The 19,049-nt window shown below is 40.9% G+C and overlaps 1 protein-coding gene across 1 annotated transcript in view; it reads left to right on the forward strand.

The window, feature by feature from the left end:
• The first annotated feature begins 2,047 nt into the window (after nt 1–2,047).
• vstm2a (V-set and transmembrane domain containing 2A) overlaps nt 2,048–19,049 on the forward strand; it is a 113,810-nt gene continuing 96,808 nt past the window's right edge. Inside the window, exons 1-2 of the mRNA XM_085286192.1 lie at nt 2,048–2,782; nt 3,978–4,144. Coding sequence (XP_085142318.1) covers nt 2,704–2,782; nt 3,978–4,144 — 246 coding nt within the window. The 5' untranslated portion in view covers nt 2,048–2,703. The remainder of the gene's footprint in view (nt 2,783–3,977; nt 4,145–19,049) is intronic.

Here is a 19,049-nt window from a genome sequence, read left to right on the forward strand (position 1 = left end):
TGAATTATGAAACACTTATTTTATTTCTATTAGATCTGAAAATGTTGTGTAATACTACAACCTGAAACGTCAAATACATGCGTTGGCCTGTACAGGAGATAAAGGAAAAGAAGTTTAACAACAGCTGTGAGATGGAATCGTCCAAATCACCAAAGTAAACTGCACCTGGGCTTGTTGCAGGGATCTGAAGTTACTAAACATTTTGGACCATATAATAATAAATATGTGTGTGATGAAAGTTGGGCAGTACTTACTCCACTCTGTATGCTCGTATGGGTCTGACTCTTTCAACTCCTTTGATTTTTTCCTTGTACTTTTCTTTTGCCTTTGCGTGAACTCTGTCTCTGTACGGAGCTGCCGTGTTCTCCGTCGTTTTGTACATAACTGTTTTTGGACCAAATAAAATGCAAATAGGGATTAAAATTGCAGAATTAATGATTACCACCACTGGAAATGCTAGCGCTTGATGGAGTGTTTTGATTTTGTTGCCACTCATATCCACAATGCAATGCGTGAATGTCACGTGGTCTGTCAATCTCTATTTGGAAGGCAGAATTTCTGTTCTGAGTACATCGAAAGCACCATGACTGCAGTTTTATTGTTGGATGTAAAAAGCGCACGTGACGCTGTGACGTAGGCTAGAATCATGGCGGCGGTCAATGACGGTCCAGGCGTGGGATTTCTCTCGTGGAAATGTGCACATTATTTTTTCCTTTCTGTTGGTAGGTGGCACAGTGCACTTGTGGCAAGATCGTGCTAACATGTAAGCAAGCTAGAAGACTGGCATCCTTGCTGGGTATCCAGTTAGGGAAGCAACACAATATTAAAACCAGAATTCTGAGTAAAAACAAAGTTACTTTCCCTAGTAACTAGTTACTTTGAAAGTAATGAGTAACTTGAAGTAACTGAGTTACTTTTGCTAGAAGTAACTAGTAATGTAACTAATTTACTAATTTAAAGTAACTTACCCAACACTGTCTAACACACAACACTACACACCAACTACACAAGACAACACATTAACTACACGCTCCAAACAGCTAAAAATCAGAAATCTCTCTCGCTCTCTCTCTTTTTCTGCTGTCTTTCTCTCTCTCTCTCTCTCTTGCGGTCACTCCTAAAACTTCCCCCTCTTCCTAAACAACCAAATGTCATGTTGGCATATCATTTTTGATTGGCCGACATGGTGCGTTTTTCCACCAACAGGAAGGGGCAGGTTTTTTAAACTCTAGCAAGCACTCTCATAAGCAGAGAGTGCTCACTGCGCTGTCCTTAGACAGTAAACATGACGAAACTATTCAGGAAAAAAATATGTATATATTATTTAGCATTACTCTGGTTTTAGGTGGCCTATCAACACAATTTAAAAACTGGTATATATCACCTTGTTGCTTTGCTATCTTTAAGTGGTCAAACAGCAGCACTTATGCGATTGTTTTGCTCCCTTAGCTCCAGGTGTTGTGCCAAAAAGTGATCATCAGGCATCAAGCTGCCGCTGCAGCTTAAGCGGGCGAAAGTGATTGTCTACCTAGATTGTCTATCTAGCTGTCTACTAGATTTTCTAGTAGGCAGCTACTTCTGATGCGGTAAGGTGCGGTAAGCTGAAGGCAGCTTCAACCGTCTGGTTGTTGAAAAATAGTAAAGCGACCACACCGCATTTTCTTGTTAGTAAAGGTAACGGCGTTGTAATGATAGAAATAGTAATTAGTTATATTACTGAAAAAAGTAACGCCGTTAGTAACGCGTTATTCCCATCACTCCTGAATTCTGACTTTATGCCAGTCGACCTATACACACCTGTCCGCCTCCCCAAAGGATGAATGATCTCCATTCACGTTATGAGCAGACATTAGTGGTACCACGATATGTAAGCACTGCATCAAAGGCCAAAATGTTCTCACTCTTTCCGGGAGACTAATGGCAAATTCCAGCAGGCTCTCTTTTAGCTTAATGACTCGGGACATGTTATGCTTGCCCTGCCATGACCCACCTCCAAACTGTCATCTTTCTTATTTGCTCACTTGTGAAGCTACAATATTTAGACGAACTCCTGACTGCGTGAGTGCACCAGATTTTGACACACCCACATTTAATACGCACTCTTGTGCATGTTAGACAAACTTTAAGGTTCTCTTTCAAAAAACTGAAGTTTTGTGAATAAGTAGGACCTTTAAAAATCTGTATTCGCATCATTTGGGCATCATTTGCAAAAATGTCCAAATAAAATAAGCTCGTTAAAAAGTAGTAACTGTAAAGCAAACGCTCGGTGCTGCTTTTGTTTAAATTAAGCGGTCAAGGTGACAGGAAAAAAGGGCCGGATGAGGACTAGATTTGCAGAGGTGTGGGGAGAGTGTGGATGCCACAGTGATCCACTAGACTGACGTCTCTCTGGTAGCGCAGAAGAAGACCGCAACACGGTTATTTCACAGACTTCAGTGCAACCAGGCAGTCGACAGTCTCTCCCGCAGAGAGGCACAGAGAAAGAGAAGGAAGGAGAAAAAAAGAACTTCGGCAACGACAAGCTGTAGCTTTCCAGCATGTTCAGCCTTCTGAAATCTCCGTTTAAACACACTCGCCCAGCAACTGTTTGATTTTGCTGGTGTGCAGGATTTTTCCCCCCTCTTCGCCCCCTTGGAAAGATTCGTCTTTTTTCAATCCTCCTCCGGCTGATGTAAAAAGAAAAACGAGCCCCTTGATCTTGGAATGATGTGGACCTCACACGATACTGTTGGATTTGTTTTCTTAACCGGATTTTGCGTTCAATTCGGATTCTCTTTTGAAGGTAAGGATGGCATATTTTCTTAACCAAAAGGGGGGAAAAACAATGTTGGCGTGCGAGCGCGATCGTGTCTGGCTTTGCTGCCCTGCACTGGTGGGAGAAAGTGTTAAAAGTGCGCAGCTTTGCTGGCGGAAAACGGGGAAAAGAGGCTGTTGTGAAGGGATTTTTTTAAGTGACTGGAGAAAAAAGAAAGGGAAAGCGATCTCAGAATGAATGTTTCTCCTGAAGCTGATGACGAAAAAAAAATGCAACTGGTGATTGTTTCAGATCAAGTCGTTTCACGTCGCGCTCAGAAGAGAAGGGGGGGCTCCTTCCCCCTCTTCCCCCCTTTGCACCTCTTTCACAGCGACGCTTGATGGGGAGATAAAACTTGTCTTAAAGGCTGCCTTTCATGAGAAGCTTTCAGCACCGCGGACAGCTGCAGCTGCCTGCGTCTGTCCGCGCTCCTGAAAAGCTGACGCTCCGGATTCCGTGTGGCTGCTTGGTGTCGCTCGCCACTTTCAAACTGCGTCGGTGCGGGCTCTCTCACGCTCGCCTTTGGCCGCATCGCAGCTACAAAGCTCTAAACAGTTTAACCGGGAGTTTGTCGAAAAGGACGTAAACGGCGGTTTGGTTTAAAAGTTTACAAATGTCATGTCGTCACCGCTCCACAGAAGGCTATCTTCAAACCAAACTCTTTTATCAATCTGTGCTTTTTAAAAAAAAAAACACCCGTGGACTGAATCACACTCAGGCAAACACCACGAAGCTTAGTTGGAATTTTTAACGCGGTTTCAACCAGCTCCGCCGTGGCTACAAAGATACACGCATGTATAATAGGAAAGGTTTTTTGCGGAGGGGGGCATGGCTGCTCCAATTTAGTTTGTGAATAATGTAGCAGGAGTGCGTTACGTAAATTCCAGATGAAGACGCGTCATTATATGTGACGGTGGTGATGGTGGTGCTGGGGAGTGTGTGTGTGTGTGTGTGTGTGCGTGTGTGTGTGTGTGTGTGTGTGTGGGGGGGGGGGGGGGTGCTCTCTAATTAAAAACAAGAAGGCACCTTTCGTCAAACGTGTGCCTCAGTAACGCAGCTGCTGCGGCCATCAGCGAGCAGGAGACTCGAGTGATTCTGTGCGTGTAGACGACGCACAAACTAGCCTCATCATTATTACCCCCACCTCACCCCCTCCTCCCCCCGCTCCTTCTCTCATCCGCAGGTCGGTTCACGGACCTGCCCTCCAACATGACCGTCAAAGAGGGTCAAAACATAGAAATGGCGTGCGCGTTCCAAAGCGGAACCGCCTCCGTGTATTTGGAGATCCAGTGGTGGTTCGTGAAAGCGCCGGAGCCGAGTGACAGCGAGGAGGACATCGATGCTCAAGAGGTACAAGGGAATCTTTCCCTCTCTCTCTCTACATCTCTCTCGGCGCGTGCCCTTTCCCTGTCAAGAGTTGTGCGAGGCTTGCTTGGAGCACACCCACTCATGAAGGAAATAAGGGCATCCAGTTTGTATCCCCTGCTATTCCGCACAAGCACCTTATGCTATCAAACCTCGTCCCTCTGTAGCCGACAGAACACTAAGTTTTGGGGTATTTGTTTTCTTTTCTGGAACTTTTTGTTAGCTTCATCCCCCCACCCCCAGCTGCTTCCCCGAAGCGGTTAAACATTTCTCATTTCCATAACTTTTCAATCCGTGGCTCTAAGTTCAGTTCGACTACTTGGGCTTCCAACTTTTCCCTGAAACAGTTTAAAAAAAGCCCTCCGCAATCCAAGCAGGACGCAGCCCCATCAAGAAGAAAAATAAGAGCATTAATCAAAGAAAAAAGTGGAGGGTGGGAAAGGGAAAAAATGAGCTCGTTCTGGATATTAATTACATGATAAATGAAGTAAATGAGCCCAACTATTCATGGATGGATAAAAAGTGGCTGAATCAATACAGCCAAAGCATATTCCTGCACGCTGCCTCATTTAACAGTGCATTGGAGGCTCTTTGGCATTTTGTTATGTATTGCTGCTGCATTACTGCTGGTTATGACAGCAAATAATGATCAGCTGCTTAGTGAATGAGAGTGTTTACTGCATTCAAATGAATGGAAATGACTTGCTTCCATGTTGTGTGGTGAGGAGCTGCGTTTCGTGATGTGCGAGGCCTGTTGTCATGACAGACATCAAACGGTGATCTGTACATTTCTATGACAAAGGGGAAGCGAGAGATGTGTGTGACGGGAGGTAGCTGGATATCCATGTGGCTTTAATTATTGTTCCATTGTTGCCCGGCTCTCACAGCAGCGTCGGCCAAGCTTTGATGTGGGTTTGATCCCACATGACTCTTGGATGTTGGGTTGAAGTGGCCTATTGATGCAGACATCACATTGTTACCCATATTTCTTATCAGGGATGGCTGTGTGACTGAAAGCTGCTGTGTGTGTGTGTGTGTTTGGCCTGCAGTGTTTCACTTTGAATGGCAGTGTGCGTGTGTGTGTGAGAGAGAGATAGTAATAGAGAACGAAGTCACTTGGTCTCCTGGAAATTTAGAGGAAATGAACACAATGTCTTAGAATGCAAATGTTTATGGAAATCCAAGCTGCATGCACGGAAAGTAAGACTCGGATGTTTGAAAGGATGATATGAAAAGACTTGAGAAGACAGACAGCAGCTCAGTGCTGAAATAGTGCAGAGGAAGGGTAGGTGGGCGGACACTTTATCTGCAACTCTTAACGACCCAGGTTTAATTCTTACCTGCACAATTATTCTACTGTGAGCTTTTATTTTTTTAATGCAAATATGCAGTTATTGCCTGTAGCTTTTATTGTGTGACAAGTTTTACAATAGTGGTAAAGGATGGGAAAAATAAAAGAAGCAAGGACATATACACAGAAACACTATATGAACTACACTTCTTGTTTTTTGAACTAAGTCCGTCTGTTTGTAAATGTAGACTGCATTTTGAGGTGCTGGATTATACAGACCTGTGTATAGGCACTGAATTTAAGCCTGGGACTGTAGTAGATTGTCACCATTGTAACAATTCAGTCTGTAAAATTTTCTTCCATCCTAAATGATCCACAATTGAGGGTATTGTTGCAAAGTGTAAGTGTTTCCGCAGTTTCACACGCAGTTCAGCCACAAAGTGTCAAAAGTGTCAGGCCATGTAACTTAGAAGTACGTATGTGTTCCAGGTAGGGAACAGGCATCCTAAATACATAGTTTAAAACATGTGCAGAATGTAACAAATGCACTGCTTCTTTGTGATTGTTTTACATGTTAATATATGAGACTGGGCTGGTTGTTGTTCCACCATGGTGCAGTGCTGTTTGAAAGTCATTTTCTATCATTGTAACATTGTGGAGCTTCCTGTAGGATCAGTGTTGGGTTCCTTCATAGAAAAAATGAATAATGCATTTTTTTAAACTTACATATTGGATAGGTAACTCATTACACTGCTAGTTACATTACTTTCATATTACTCTGCAACAGTCTGTCAAGTCGTAACATTATAACCCTCTTCATAAGAGTGACTCATATTTCAGTGTTTGAGCTTTTATGTTATATTTAAATGTGTGGTTTCAGTTAGCACATGCATCTCTTCCTAGATGCTCTATCATGTAAAACAACTAACATTATCAGTTTTTATAATACTTCAGCCATTGTAGAAATAAAAGAAAGACGAAATCAGATGACTTTGTGAGTGTGAAAGTAGGTGTGTTACCCAGAGGCAACACTGCAGAGGGATAGTATCGACTATTCCTACAAATATACATTCAGTGAATAAGTAGAAAGTGGATTCAGGCTGACATGTAGACACTGAAAAATGTAACACAAATCCACAAATGTATGTAATATTTCATAGTAAAACTCAGTTCTTCTGGAGCATTCCCAGGTCCACTCAAGTCAGTAAAGAAAGGAGTTTCTGCCTGCATCAGATCTAACGTTTGCCATATGCAGCAGGATTTGGTAATGGGTATTTTTTGTAAAGCACTAGAATTAACTTCTAACAAAATGCTAAATCAGGTCATTTGTGTACCCACATAAGCACAGTTTTCTCTATTTTTGCTGTTGTTGAAATATAAGTTAAACTTAAACATGTCAGCAGTATTAAACTCAGTGCCATCTATAACCAACACATTATTCAGTTCAATTCTATTTTATTTTAGTGCCAAAACCATAACAACAGTTACCTCAAGGTGCTATATATTGCACTTGTGTATACAGAAATTCTATATGCACAAGTTCTGTCTAAGTGGTGCATTGCTCCACCGATCGCCAGACCTCGTTTTTTTCAGCAGTGCTCACAATAGTGGCTTCTCTGCACTGCAGTATGAGTCCAAGAAACTGGACAGTTCGATTGAATGAGTGACTAGCAGCAGGATCTCCAACCGCTGCACCACGTCTGGTGGTGATTTTGAGGAGCTTTTTCACTGGACAGAGTGCACATGTGGCCTTAGCAGCTCTGAAACACCATCAAGGACAAACTGGTCTGGGATAAAGCAAGACGTGCGCCTCACACATGAAGGAAACACCTTTATTAGAATTCTGCAGTCTACTGAAGAGTCACTGGTGACCCATCTAAGGTCAGGGTTTGATTAATGCCCGCCTCTTTTTGATGCAATTTTCAGCCCATTATCACTCACAGTGTTTAGCACTTGATTTTAAATCGATAAATAACTTTTGTTTTATTAAAATTCATGTATCCATGTAGTATATGCCAAACCCAACCCTAATCACAGAATGGTCACTGTTGAGGTGGTTATTAAATAATGCATCAAAAGCACTGAACACCAAGGCGCCCTGGCAATATTTAGTCTTCTGGAGATACCTGTACCAAGGCCAGCCTGTGTCTGTTAATAGAACTCAAACAGCTGCCATTTTAAAAGGTAGTAGAGTGATGCACTCAGTGAAGAGACCACCTAGTACTACTAGGACTAAAGTGCATCATTTGTGTAACATCATATTTTGCAGAGTTGCAGGCTGAGAATTTTTAGAACACGTTCACAAACCGAGTGACTCCTCTTTATCAGGATGCTATTCATTGGCTCGTGTATATTTTTGATATGCGGTAAAAATATATATTTGTGCGTTGACTTTTTCTGATCTTTCCCTGACCCTGTGATGGGGACCTGGGGTCTTATTGTATTTCAAATTTTCCCAAGTGTCGCGGAAGCACAGAGCCCACAGTTGTTCATTTTGGCCTTGCAGTCGCTGAGCTGTGACAGAGTGCATCTGAGGCTGCTTTTTCAGGTGAAAATTTAAAGGAAAATAGCCCAGGGGTTATGATGGTTTATTATGGGGGAAATGGTTTATAAACTGCGAGCTCTGATTGCACTGAAGACTTGTTTGGAGTTTTACATGTTTTGAAACTGGTCTTTCGCTTGATTTCGTTGGTGGGAAAGTGGCAGTATGGAGAGATTATTTTAATATTTTAAATGGATTTGAAACATTTTTGACTCCATGAACAGAGTCTCAGACGATAAACATGTAGCAAAAAATGTACAATTGTGTCAACTGCACTTAGATCACTGCCGATAAAATAATGATCTGTCACAGGGCTTCTTCCTGCGCTTTCTCTGTTTGTTAAAGGACCAACATGTGGACTAAGAGTAGATGTAGGGGGCATGTGAATTCTTTGGTGAGATAATCCCTTCAGAAGATGATAACCACTTCTGCTTCCCCCCACTGTTTCCCATTAATATTAAATTGATGCTGCGTAATAATATTTTCGACTATTCATTTGGATCTTCTAAATAATTATTTCTGCATGAGGGCAAACTGTGTTGTAATATAGTCTATAACAATATCATCAAATCCAAAGAATAAAAAATCAATACATCTGATCATTTTTAAAGCTCTGCTTAAGGTTTGTTTAGATTCGTGTTTGACTAGGGCTTAGTAAAGACTATTACATACAGTTAACTGTTTGAAAAGCAAGGAACGATTGTGGTTTGGGTTAAAAGAGATCAGTGTTGAGTGTCAGATGAAAACAGGAGGAAATGGTGCATTTGATGGGGACTATTTTCAGCATTAATCCGCATTTGCTGCTCCAATGGTTATTTCTGACAGAGACTTCTCAGTTAGAACATTTATCTACTTGCAGGTTTTTAGCACCGTGATTAAGATAAGAAAAAATAAACTATGCTCAATTTGTTGCCGTTTTCACTTATCAGCTTTTGGAATAACAAAAAAATAATATTCATGAAGCGTCTGTGCTCATTGCTTTTCCAAAATTCCCCGAGCCTACCTTGGACACAGATTAGAGTAAAAGAAAGGAAAACAAACATGTCAATAGAGAGAGCTGTTTGGCTTCAGCTTCCACAACAAGTGCTAAATGATTCTCCTCTCAGATTATAAATGACGAGCTGCCAGTTCATAATTATGCACAAACACAGACAGACAGAAACAAAATATTCACACCTCCATGACAAAGAGGAGTCGTGCCGCTGACGGGATTCGCTACACTTGTGATTTTGTTGATTCAAGTCAGAGAGTAAAGACACACAGAGAGGAGGAGAGCGATCGCAGAGCATGAGTGGGAGCTAAACATTTGCTGTTACGGAACAGGAGCAGATTGCTGTGGAAACACGGGGTCATCAGTCTCTACGACACTTTGGCTGCCGTTCTCTAACAGAGGCTGTCTCGCCTGTCAATTCATCTATAATTATGCAGCATTGTTTTCAGAATGTTGGGTTATAATCCAAAAGGACTAAAGTGTACCTCTAAAAGAATATAATATGCTGCACATTTATATGAATGGATATGTGGATGCAAGCTTTTAAGCTAAGAGCAGAGGAAAGTAGTTTACTGGTGGTCTTGTGAAGCACTTCTGCCATTTAAAAAGACCAAAGTGCCGCACCAGTGAATTTTTTATTTCAATTTCCAATGCAGGGTACATTTTCCAAATCAGCTCTCCAAGATGGCCATAATGAGCTGGAGAGGACTGGCGTGAGAGTTGTGGTGCATCATGCAGATTTTTCTTCATAGTTCCATTACTCTGCTTTTCATGAATCCAGTTGAACTAACTTCCACAACTGCTTTATTTTTAGTCTCTGAGGCTGTTCTTGAGTTCCCACCAGTTAGCCTCATTAAGACATTAAAACCACATCGCTTTGTTCTACAGGTGCCCTTAGAGTGTCCCTGACCTGGAGGATAAAGGAACCCTGTTCCACTGTGTTTGACAGTGTTGAAAGATTAAAACATTTTAGGAAGAAGTCACTGTGGCGTGAAAACATGCACTATATGGACAAAAGTACTGGACCTTGTTTCTCATCCATTTTTAATCCATTATCACTGGGACCACTTTAGAGTTTTTTGCTCTTCACTGGGATTTCCACATCTGCTGTCTTTTGTTTTTTATTAATTATCAATACGTCTGGTTGGCTGGCCATTTATTACTGTGTAATCATACATTGCCATTAAACCTATTTGTGTTTTACGTATGTAGACCCTACAGTAATAGGGAGAAGCCCCCAACAATCACACGACCCTGTTTGAGCAAGCACTTGGTGACAGTGAGAAGGAAGCCTTTAAGCAGGAAGAAACCTCCACACTCAGAGAGAGGCAGCCATGTACCACGATGTGAGCAAAGACAGGACTAAAAATCCTGTCGTTGCTCACATCGTGGTACATGTCAAAGGTAGCCAGAGATTAATAATACCTAATGATTAAATGCAGAGTGGTGTGCAACCACACAGGGTTAGAAACAATAGAAGCTCCCCCCAGCAGCCTAACAAAAGGGGGATTCAGGATCACCTGATCCAGCCCTAACTATAAGCATAATCATGAAAGTAGAGATAGTCCTCTGAATCCAAACTGGGAGCTCGTTCCACAGAAGAGGGGCCATGTACGCTATCGGCTCTGCCTAAGACCGAAGCGCTTTATTGAAATACTATGAATACTATAAATTTGATATATTTGAAATATGTTGTCTTTGTTGTCCCCGTCAGGACTCTTGCTGCAGCATTTTGGATCAACTGAAGGTTTTTAGGGAGTTTTTAGGACATCCTGATAGAAGTAATAAATGCATCAAAATCACTCAGAGACAGGATGCTTCTAATTTTTTAAGGTATTGAGGCAATGTAAGAAAAAACTCCTGCGTGTTGGTTTAGTGTGTGCACTGGAGCACAAAAACGACTCTCCTGTGACGAGTCCTTTTCATCACAATTTTTTTTACAGCTTATTGACTTTGGCGAGATAGATCCGCTTCATTTGGTTCATTAAACTAAATGACCAATATTGCTGTGTGATACGCAAATGTTGGTATCAACACAGACTAACTAAAACAGTTTAGTTAACAGTTAAGGACATGGATACTGTGGGTTTTTTTAGAGACATGGAATGTAAATGTGCCTCCCTTTAACTGACTGTTGGTCAGCTTCTGTTGTTTAAATGTACTTTGGGCTATAAAGAATTAACATGACGATATTTTTCATAAAAAAAGTATATAACACAGTTCAGTGGGATGCAGTGGGGTTAAGTTAACTGGTGATTCTCTGCGTCAGGGTATACACACTCTAAGACAGCTGGGATAGGCTCCAAACCCCCAATACTAATTGCATTAGTATCGTTTAAATACCAGTGTTGATGTCGATACTATCGATATTTGGATCAATCTGCCCACCTCTAATGACCAAAATGTAGCATCACTGCATCAGTTCAACCTCTTGATATTTGAGAGGTTGTTAGTAATATGCTTATGGTTGTGGCTAGGTTTTTTTATATATATATATCCACCACTTTATGTTGATTTTTAACCCATCTGCCAATCTTAGAACAATCCTGTCATGGTCCTGAGTCTGTTGACTCTGTGTTTTTGTTTTGATTAAGACTGTTGTGTGTTTTGGATTAATTCTTGCTAAGATTTGCTTGTTCTTAGGTTTTGGTTTCTGTTTAGTGTCTAGTCTGTGTCTCTGTGCCTGCCCTGCTCCCACGTCTCCTGTCTAAGTTATCCCTTTCCTTGTGCTCTCTCTATACTGTGTCAGTATTGCGATCTCAGTCTGTATCTGTAAGTTCAGTTGGTGTGCTTCCTGTTTTACTAAGGTCCGTGTCGGTATTCTGCGTTGCTTCCCTTGTCTCGTCCTGCCCAATTAGTCCCAGCCATGTTTCCTTTCTGTCTCCCATTTCCTGATTACCCCGCTGTGTATTTCAGTCCTCTGTCATCCCCTGCTTGTTGTCGTGTCGTACCCTCTCCATGCTGTGTCTTGACCTCCGTGTTATGGTAGTTTTCTAGTTCTCCGTTCACAGCTTAGCTTTCTAGTTTCTCCAGTTTCCTTACTAAAGCTTAGTGTTTTGTATTCATGAAGAGTTCTTCTAAAAGCTGCATTTAACTTTCCTTCTCCGAGTCCTGCATTGGGTCCCATCTCCTGCCTGCCAAACACACCTGGACAAGATCTGTAAGACTCAAAAGCTTGTTTAGCGTTTTTTAAATTACACCTAGCATTTTGATGAAAGTGGATATTTCAATTAATATTTAATACCTAAATATAATTCATACCATTATAAAACATTCCAACAAATGTGAATAAGCGTGCAGGCTTTGTTTTCAGATTTCTGACTTCAGCCAGTCATTGCTCACAAAGGATTTGAATTAAACTGCTGAAAACAATATTTGTATTTCTAATTATTTTGGTTTGAGAATTACTTTTGAGCCTCTGGAAATGGAAGCACTATGTATAAATGGTTAATGCAATATTTTGTTAAACCCCTTAAATTAAAGCTGAAGGTCTACACTTAAATGAGATTTTGATTGCTTCATTTCAAGTCCATTGTGAAGGCGCAAATTTAGAATATTGGATCTTTGTCTGAATACTGGCTGGAAAGGCTGCTGCTTTGACCTTCCTCATAGATGTACAAAGCCTACCTGAAGGTTATGTCACGCATGACGGACAGGGCCTCATTTCCATGCATTTGAATGTTAAAAAATACATTAACGATTTTATTTAGTTTTAAACTCTAAATCCCTCTTATTCTGAAGAGGTGGATATAAATCTTTTCAGGCTTTGATCTCTTCTTTTTATCCAGCTAATCCGCCCACTGTTGTTTGCCATAAGATCAATTTATTGAGTAAATCTTTACCACCCCGTCCACTGGTAATTCTATTTGGTGTGGGATTATGTTTGGATAAAAGTGAGGGAACGGGAGAAAAGCTGAGTTTTATCTGTGGGGGTAACTGTTCCGATCATTTCAGCCACTGCTCTGTGAGCTCTCGGTTATGTATTATTCCCACAGACGTTGGGAATAAATACATAAAAATAAAAGCAGCTTAAAATCAATGTAATTCTGTGTGTGTGTGGGGGGGGGGGACAAACATCTTTGTATATCTGGAATATCATAAAGGCCACACCTTGACAGTATGAATTTCTAAGCTGAAGTAAAGGTTTAGAGAAAAAATCGGAGATGATGCTGGAGACCTGGCGCAGATGTGTGCTGTTTAAAAATGTATACTGCATTTCATTACTCAAATACTGCCTGGAGTGCATGAATGGTGAGACTGCTGCTGGATTCAAACCTAGATCTCCATGAAACACATCACAGCACTGGCATGTCTTTCTAAAAGCGAGATGTTTTTTTTTTTTAAGAAAAAAAAAGGAGGTGGACATGATACGAGGTCACCCTCAGCCGCCAGAGAAAATAGAGATCAGCTGAAGCCTGGGGTAAGAATACAAACGACCATTATATAAAGCATCCACCTGCGCACTTTGACCAAATAACACTCAAACCACTGCGAGCTTTACCTCTCTTAACAAGTGAGTTTATAAATCCACTGGGTGTAACAGCAAGGAAGCATAAAATCCATTGGCAGCCATGCTCTTTGAGTGACCTTACTGTCTGCCTCCCTGCCTCTCCATCATAGTCTGACTGCAGCTTATGCAGCCTCCTCCTCCACTCAAGCTGAGATAACTGCACCCGGAGTCAATACCATGCACCAGGTATAGTCTGCTGACTGCTCTCCTCAGCCATTCTGGCCCCTGCCATTCCCGCACACGCCTGTAATGATCTGCAGTGGTTTGTAAACAGCGAACATGAGTTCTCCACAGGAGCCTGTTGTGTATGTGTGAGCATGCACGAACACATGAAAGAGCTCGCTGCTTTGTTATTCCACCTGTGGACTGTCAAGCGATCCACTGACAGGCTCAGCTGCAGCGGCGGAAGAAAACCAGGCTTTTGAAATCACTGGAATTCACTGCAGAAACGACCGAGGGCTGTTTCCAGTATTGGTAAGGGGGTGGCAGGAGGTTGTTTAAGGTGGGGTGAGTGTCTGTGTGTGTGTGTGTGTGTGTCTGTCTGTGTGTGTCTATTTGTGTACCGGTTTTTCCTACCTTTGTGGGGACCAAAATTTGAAATTTACTATACTTGTGTGGGTCAACAGCCCATGGTCAGGTTTGGGGGGGAGGGAAACTGCATCAAAGCTCCTATGGATGGTACACAGCAAATCCATCATGTCCAAATTAACACTGTCGGATTTGATTTCAACACTATTAAAGTGTCTATATGGGTCCACACCAGAGAGTGTTAATTTAACTCTTTTTGGAGAGTTGGTACGTTAACTCTGATTTAGTGTTAAACACCAAATCTGTCTGGAGTTGATAATTTAACACTTGGTGTTAAGAGTTTATATATTAACTCTCAAAGAGTATTTTAGTTTAACTACGTAAGAGTTATCTTCTAATTCATTCTAAAAAGCGGGAATTTTACTGTTCTGAACTTCTAGAAATTTCTTTTGGAAATAAACATTTACTAAAAAGATGCAATGGTTTTTGAAAAACATTTATTCTGAACTGTGCACCACAATTTCAAAACATTTTCTGAAAGATGTAACAGTATACATGTTCTCACTTTCATTAGAATTTTGTTTATCAAAAGGTCTGACATGGTAAATGCAAATAACAGCATTCTCATCACTTATTTCTTCAATACAATATGCATGTCCTTCATTCATCACTTTGTGGAACTTCAACGCACTTCTGCTCTCCCCCATATTCCATCTTCACAAGCATATCCTGTGCGGAGATCGAATAAAAATTAGTTGACACTAATTAATGGCACAAATAATCCAGTAAACAATTGCAGCACAGTAAAAAAAAAAGGAATCCTCTTTGAGCCATTACTTGTGTAAAGTATTTTCCCAAAAGACAAGGACGCAGGCAACAGGTAATACTGAACTAAATGTAAAACCTCAACTTTTTTCATTTTTACCTAAACCGTGCGCACAAAACTCTGGAGGGATCTATGCTAACGTAGAATCCAGTCAGGACGTCAGCTACTGCTGTTTGCTCGTTTTTTTTTTATTTTTATGGGCGATCGTTTTCAGGCTTCAAGTAGCACCATTATACCAACATTTCACATTCTAGACATTGTTTTAGGTGTATTTGACCAAAAGTTTGACTGAAAATTCACATGCAAGCTTTTTTTCAAGGCTGTGGTATTTGCCCGCAAACAATACCTTTCAGCTAGCTAAAACAGAATATTATGCTATCACCGAGCAACATGGCTAATGCCTTTCACACAGCTTTGTCTCAACTCCAAAGAGCCACAGAAGTAAAAGCTAATAACAATTGAAACAATCTTTGAAAAAGTGACTTACCAAGCATGGCAAACAACTCAAATATGTAGCAAATGTTCTGAAACGGCTTCACTTCAGCTTCGATTGGAGCCGTGCTAGGGGCGGAGTCTGTGAATTTACTCTGTTGGTGTCATAGCCCCTGTAGGAGTTCAGAGTTAAGAGGTCAAGAGTTAATGTTTCCATTGTAACACCTCCAGATTTGACAGAGAAACACTCATTTTTAACACTCGATTTTAACTACTATCATTTTACACCTCAGAGTTACATTAAAAGAATGTGACTCTGCTTAGAGTAAAATTAACTCTACTTTTGCAAGGAGACTATTAACACCAAAAAAGTTAACACTTTTGAATTTGCTGTGTACAGTATGAGCCGGCACTTGGTGACAGTGGGAATGAAGAACACCCAAGAAGTTTATGTTCTGCTTTATTTATGGTGAGTGAGTTTCTAACATATTTTTAGTCTCTTACTTGCCCAAATTTATGGATGCAGCTTGCTAAGCAAGCTAGTGTTAGCTAATGGCTTGTTTTATTGTAGGGTCTACCTTATATATACAAAGCACCTTGAGGTGACTGCTGTTGTGATTTGGTGCTATATAAATAAAATTTAATTGACTTAATTGGTGTGTAAACGTCTTCCCATTTCTGTGTCCAGAAAAACTAACATGGTGTGAGCAAGAATGCTAATACTAAGGCTTCAAGATGTAAAGTCCAAAACCATTGGGCAAGTTTATAGTTTAAAGCATCAAATGTGAGGTAAGAGAGCCAACAAAATGAGATGGCAAATAAATGTATTTCATTTTAGAATGATGTTAAATGGTAAACCAAATCACTGAGACCTATATAAAGCATGAGAGTGTATTTGTTTGCATCTATAATTACCACAAAAGCCCCCTGAGCCACGGTCACCATTGGGGCGACCGTGGCTCAGGGGTTTGGGAACCGTATCTGTAACCGGAAGGTCGCCGGTTCGATCCCCTGGCTCTCTGTCCTGGTCGTTGTGTCCTTGGGCAAGACACTTTACCCTACTTGCCTACTGGTGTTGGCCAGAGGGGCCGATGGCGCGAAATGGCAGCCTCGCTTCTGTCAGTCTGCCCCAGGGCAGCTGTGGCTACAACCGTAGCTTGCCTCCACCAGGGTATAAGTGCGAGTGAATGAATAGTGGCATTGTAAAGCGCTTTGGGTGCCTTGAAAAGCGCTATATAAATCCAATCCATTATTATTATTAAATTCAAGTGACTTAATACAATTGACATGTTTTCTTCAACTTTATCTTTGTTACTGTCAGGCCAATTTTAAGCATTTCTGCTTAGATATTATGAAATGAAAATTATGAAATGAAATAATGTGATTTCTCAAAAAAGACATAAATCATATACGATTTGTTTCATCATCTTGAACATCAGCTTTACTAAACAGAAACATCTGAACATTTAACTGAAATGACAGGTGTCCTTCCTTCTTGGAGTCAAAATTCATTTTCTTGAGTTTTTTTATAAAACTGAAAGGATGAAAAAAATAAGATCTGAAATGAGAGATTGATCCAAAATAGTCCTTTAGGGTCTGAAGCTCAGGTGTATCTGTTTGACTGACAGCTGACAAGGGCATGGAGAGACAGTGTGAAGGATGCTACACTGAGAAATTCCACCAGCAAGGTAAGCAGCAGGGCTGAAGGATAACTGACAACTGGTTTAAGCTGCAAATAAAGATTGTTACAACAGAGCAGGTAATTAGCCATGGTAACATATTTGCTAATGTGGTATTTTTGCCAAGTCCCCTGAGAACTTGTTGTTAAAACTCTGTGACTGTTGTTCAGATTTGTGCTGATATCTGAAGGCAAGCGTGTCTGTCAGTCTTCCTACAACAGAACATGAATGAGTCCAGTTCTTCACGTACTGTGTCCTGCTCAGTTTATGCACACAGAGCTCTTGGTTCCAGGGCTTATTATATTTGCTTACGGTATTTAAAAGTGAATTAATAATTTTTTCCCCAAAATACTGTGTGAGCTTTAATCCTGGTGTTTTTATGCAAATGTATTTGAAGCTCTATAAGCCTGTTCTGCAGGTGTGCTTTCAAATATGCACAAATCTGGTTTAAATGGTTGTTACCATCTATGTGTAACACACAAAAACCAAGTTAATTTGGAGGAATTCAATAATACATTAAAAACTGTTTAGTCAGAATTTGTGTGTATTGATCAAGTCCTTTATGTGAGTGTATGAAAGCATGTCCATGTGAGTGTGGGAGTACTTTTTATACTGTGTTGCTATGGTGAGACTATACGTAATGATAATGGTTTCTTTCATGTTTACTCATCTCCGGTCAGCGCATGTATAGACCTGGATATGTTTTTTGGTACTGCTGTGAACTGGTTAATATATTTGTAGCATTATTCCAAACTTCAATATTTCTAAGCTGTTTTTATAATATCTGTTTTTATGAATTCTGATGTGAAGGGTACAGACAGTGGACTTGAGTTAGCACACACTGAGTACACGGATGTACATGTAAGTCAGGGGGGCTCAGCTCCCAATCATAATGTCATGCATCCAGTGACTTGTAATTAATATTAATGGAATATGCTGTTTGCAGATGTAATCAACGCTTCTCACATTTGCAATCCTCAATACAATTGGATAAAAATGACAAGGATACATTTAAAAGCAACCTAATTAATTGCATGACCTGTTGTAGTGTCTAAGAATATTTCAGAGTGAATAATCATAGATTTCAATCTAGTCCACCTGTTTTAGGGTGGAGCCTTTAGTTATCAAACCCGAGGCAAAGTGTCAGACATTAATCACAACAACGCCAAATCACAACAACATTCGCCTCAAGGTGCTTTATATTGTAAGGTAGATCGTACACAGTGTTGGGAAGGTTACTTTTAAAATGTATTCCATTACAGAATACAGAATACATGCCCCAAAATGTATTCTGTAACGTATTCCGTTACGTTACTCAATGACAGTAACGTATTCTGAATACTTTGGATTACTTAATATATTATCATGCTGTTTACAACAACGTGAATGTACTATTGCTGTGTGATTTATTAGTATTACTGAAGGTCCGCGACTCCGAACTGTAGTAAAGGGACCTCTGACTAATACGGCGGGGTCCCTGTTGTCTTGTAGCCGAAAAATAGCTTTACTTTGTTGTGTGGGTCAACTTTTCTTACGAGAGACAGAGAGAGGAGTTGAAAGGCTGCTCCAACGGAACTTATTGTTTCGGAGGAAAACACAAACACAGCGTACAGTCGAGTCTTAATAGCTTACTTACAACTGGGCTCGTCAGGCACTCTTCTTGGCTGAAGTGGTTATTATTATATTTACATGCTTCCAGCTCCCGTTTTTCCTCGATGACAACTCGTACCTTTCCACTCCCCTTTTTCTCCCTCCTCGCGCTCACAGACCCATAACGTGTATGGCAGTCCATTCTCCCTGCAACCCGGACTACACTGCCCATGATGCTACATTCTTTAGAGCTATGCTTGTAGCATTCTGCCTGTTAGCTTAGCACAACAACAACAACAACAACAACGAAAAGGCACTCTCTCACCCAGGAAACACACAGTCGCAGAGAGAGAGAGAGCGTCGCCCTGTAACCATGGCAACCATAACGCTGCCGCCTGGAACAACAGAACGTAGCTGTCAAACAAAACCCAAACAGTCCTGTCCCGCGACAAAATGAAACAGGAAAGTACCGCAGTGTAATCCATTTATTTCAACAAAGTA

This window comes from Mchenga conophoros, linkage group LG9, assembly GCF_057382185.1.
Source record: "Mchenga conophoros isolate Kocher_MC1m ecotype Shallow Benthic linkage group LG9, M_conophoros_male_GT1.1, whole genome shotgun sequence".
Lineage (NCBI taxonomy): Eukaryota > Metazoa > Chordata > Actinopteri > Cichliformes > Cichlidae > Mchenga > Mchenga conophoros.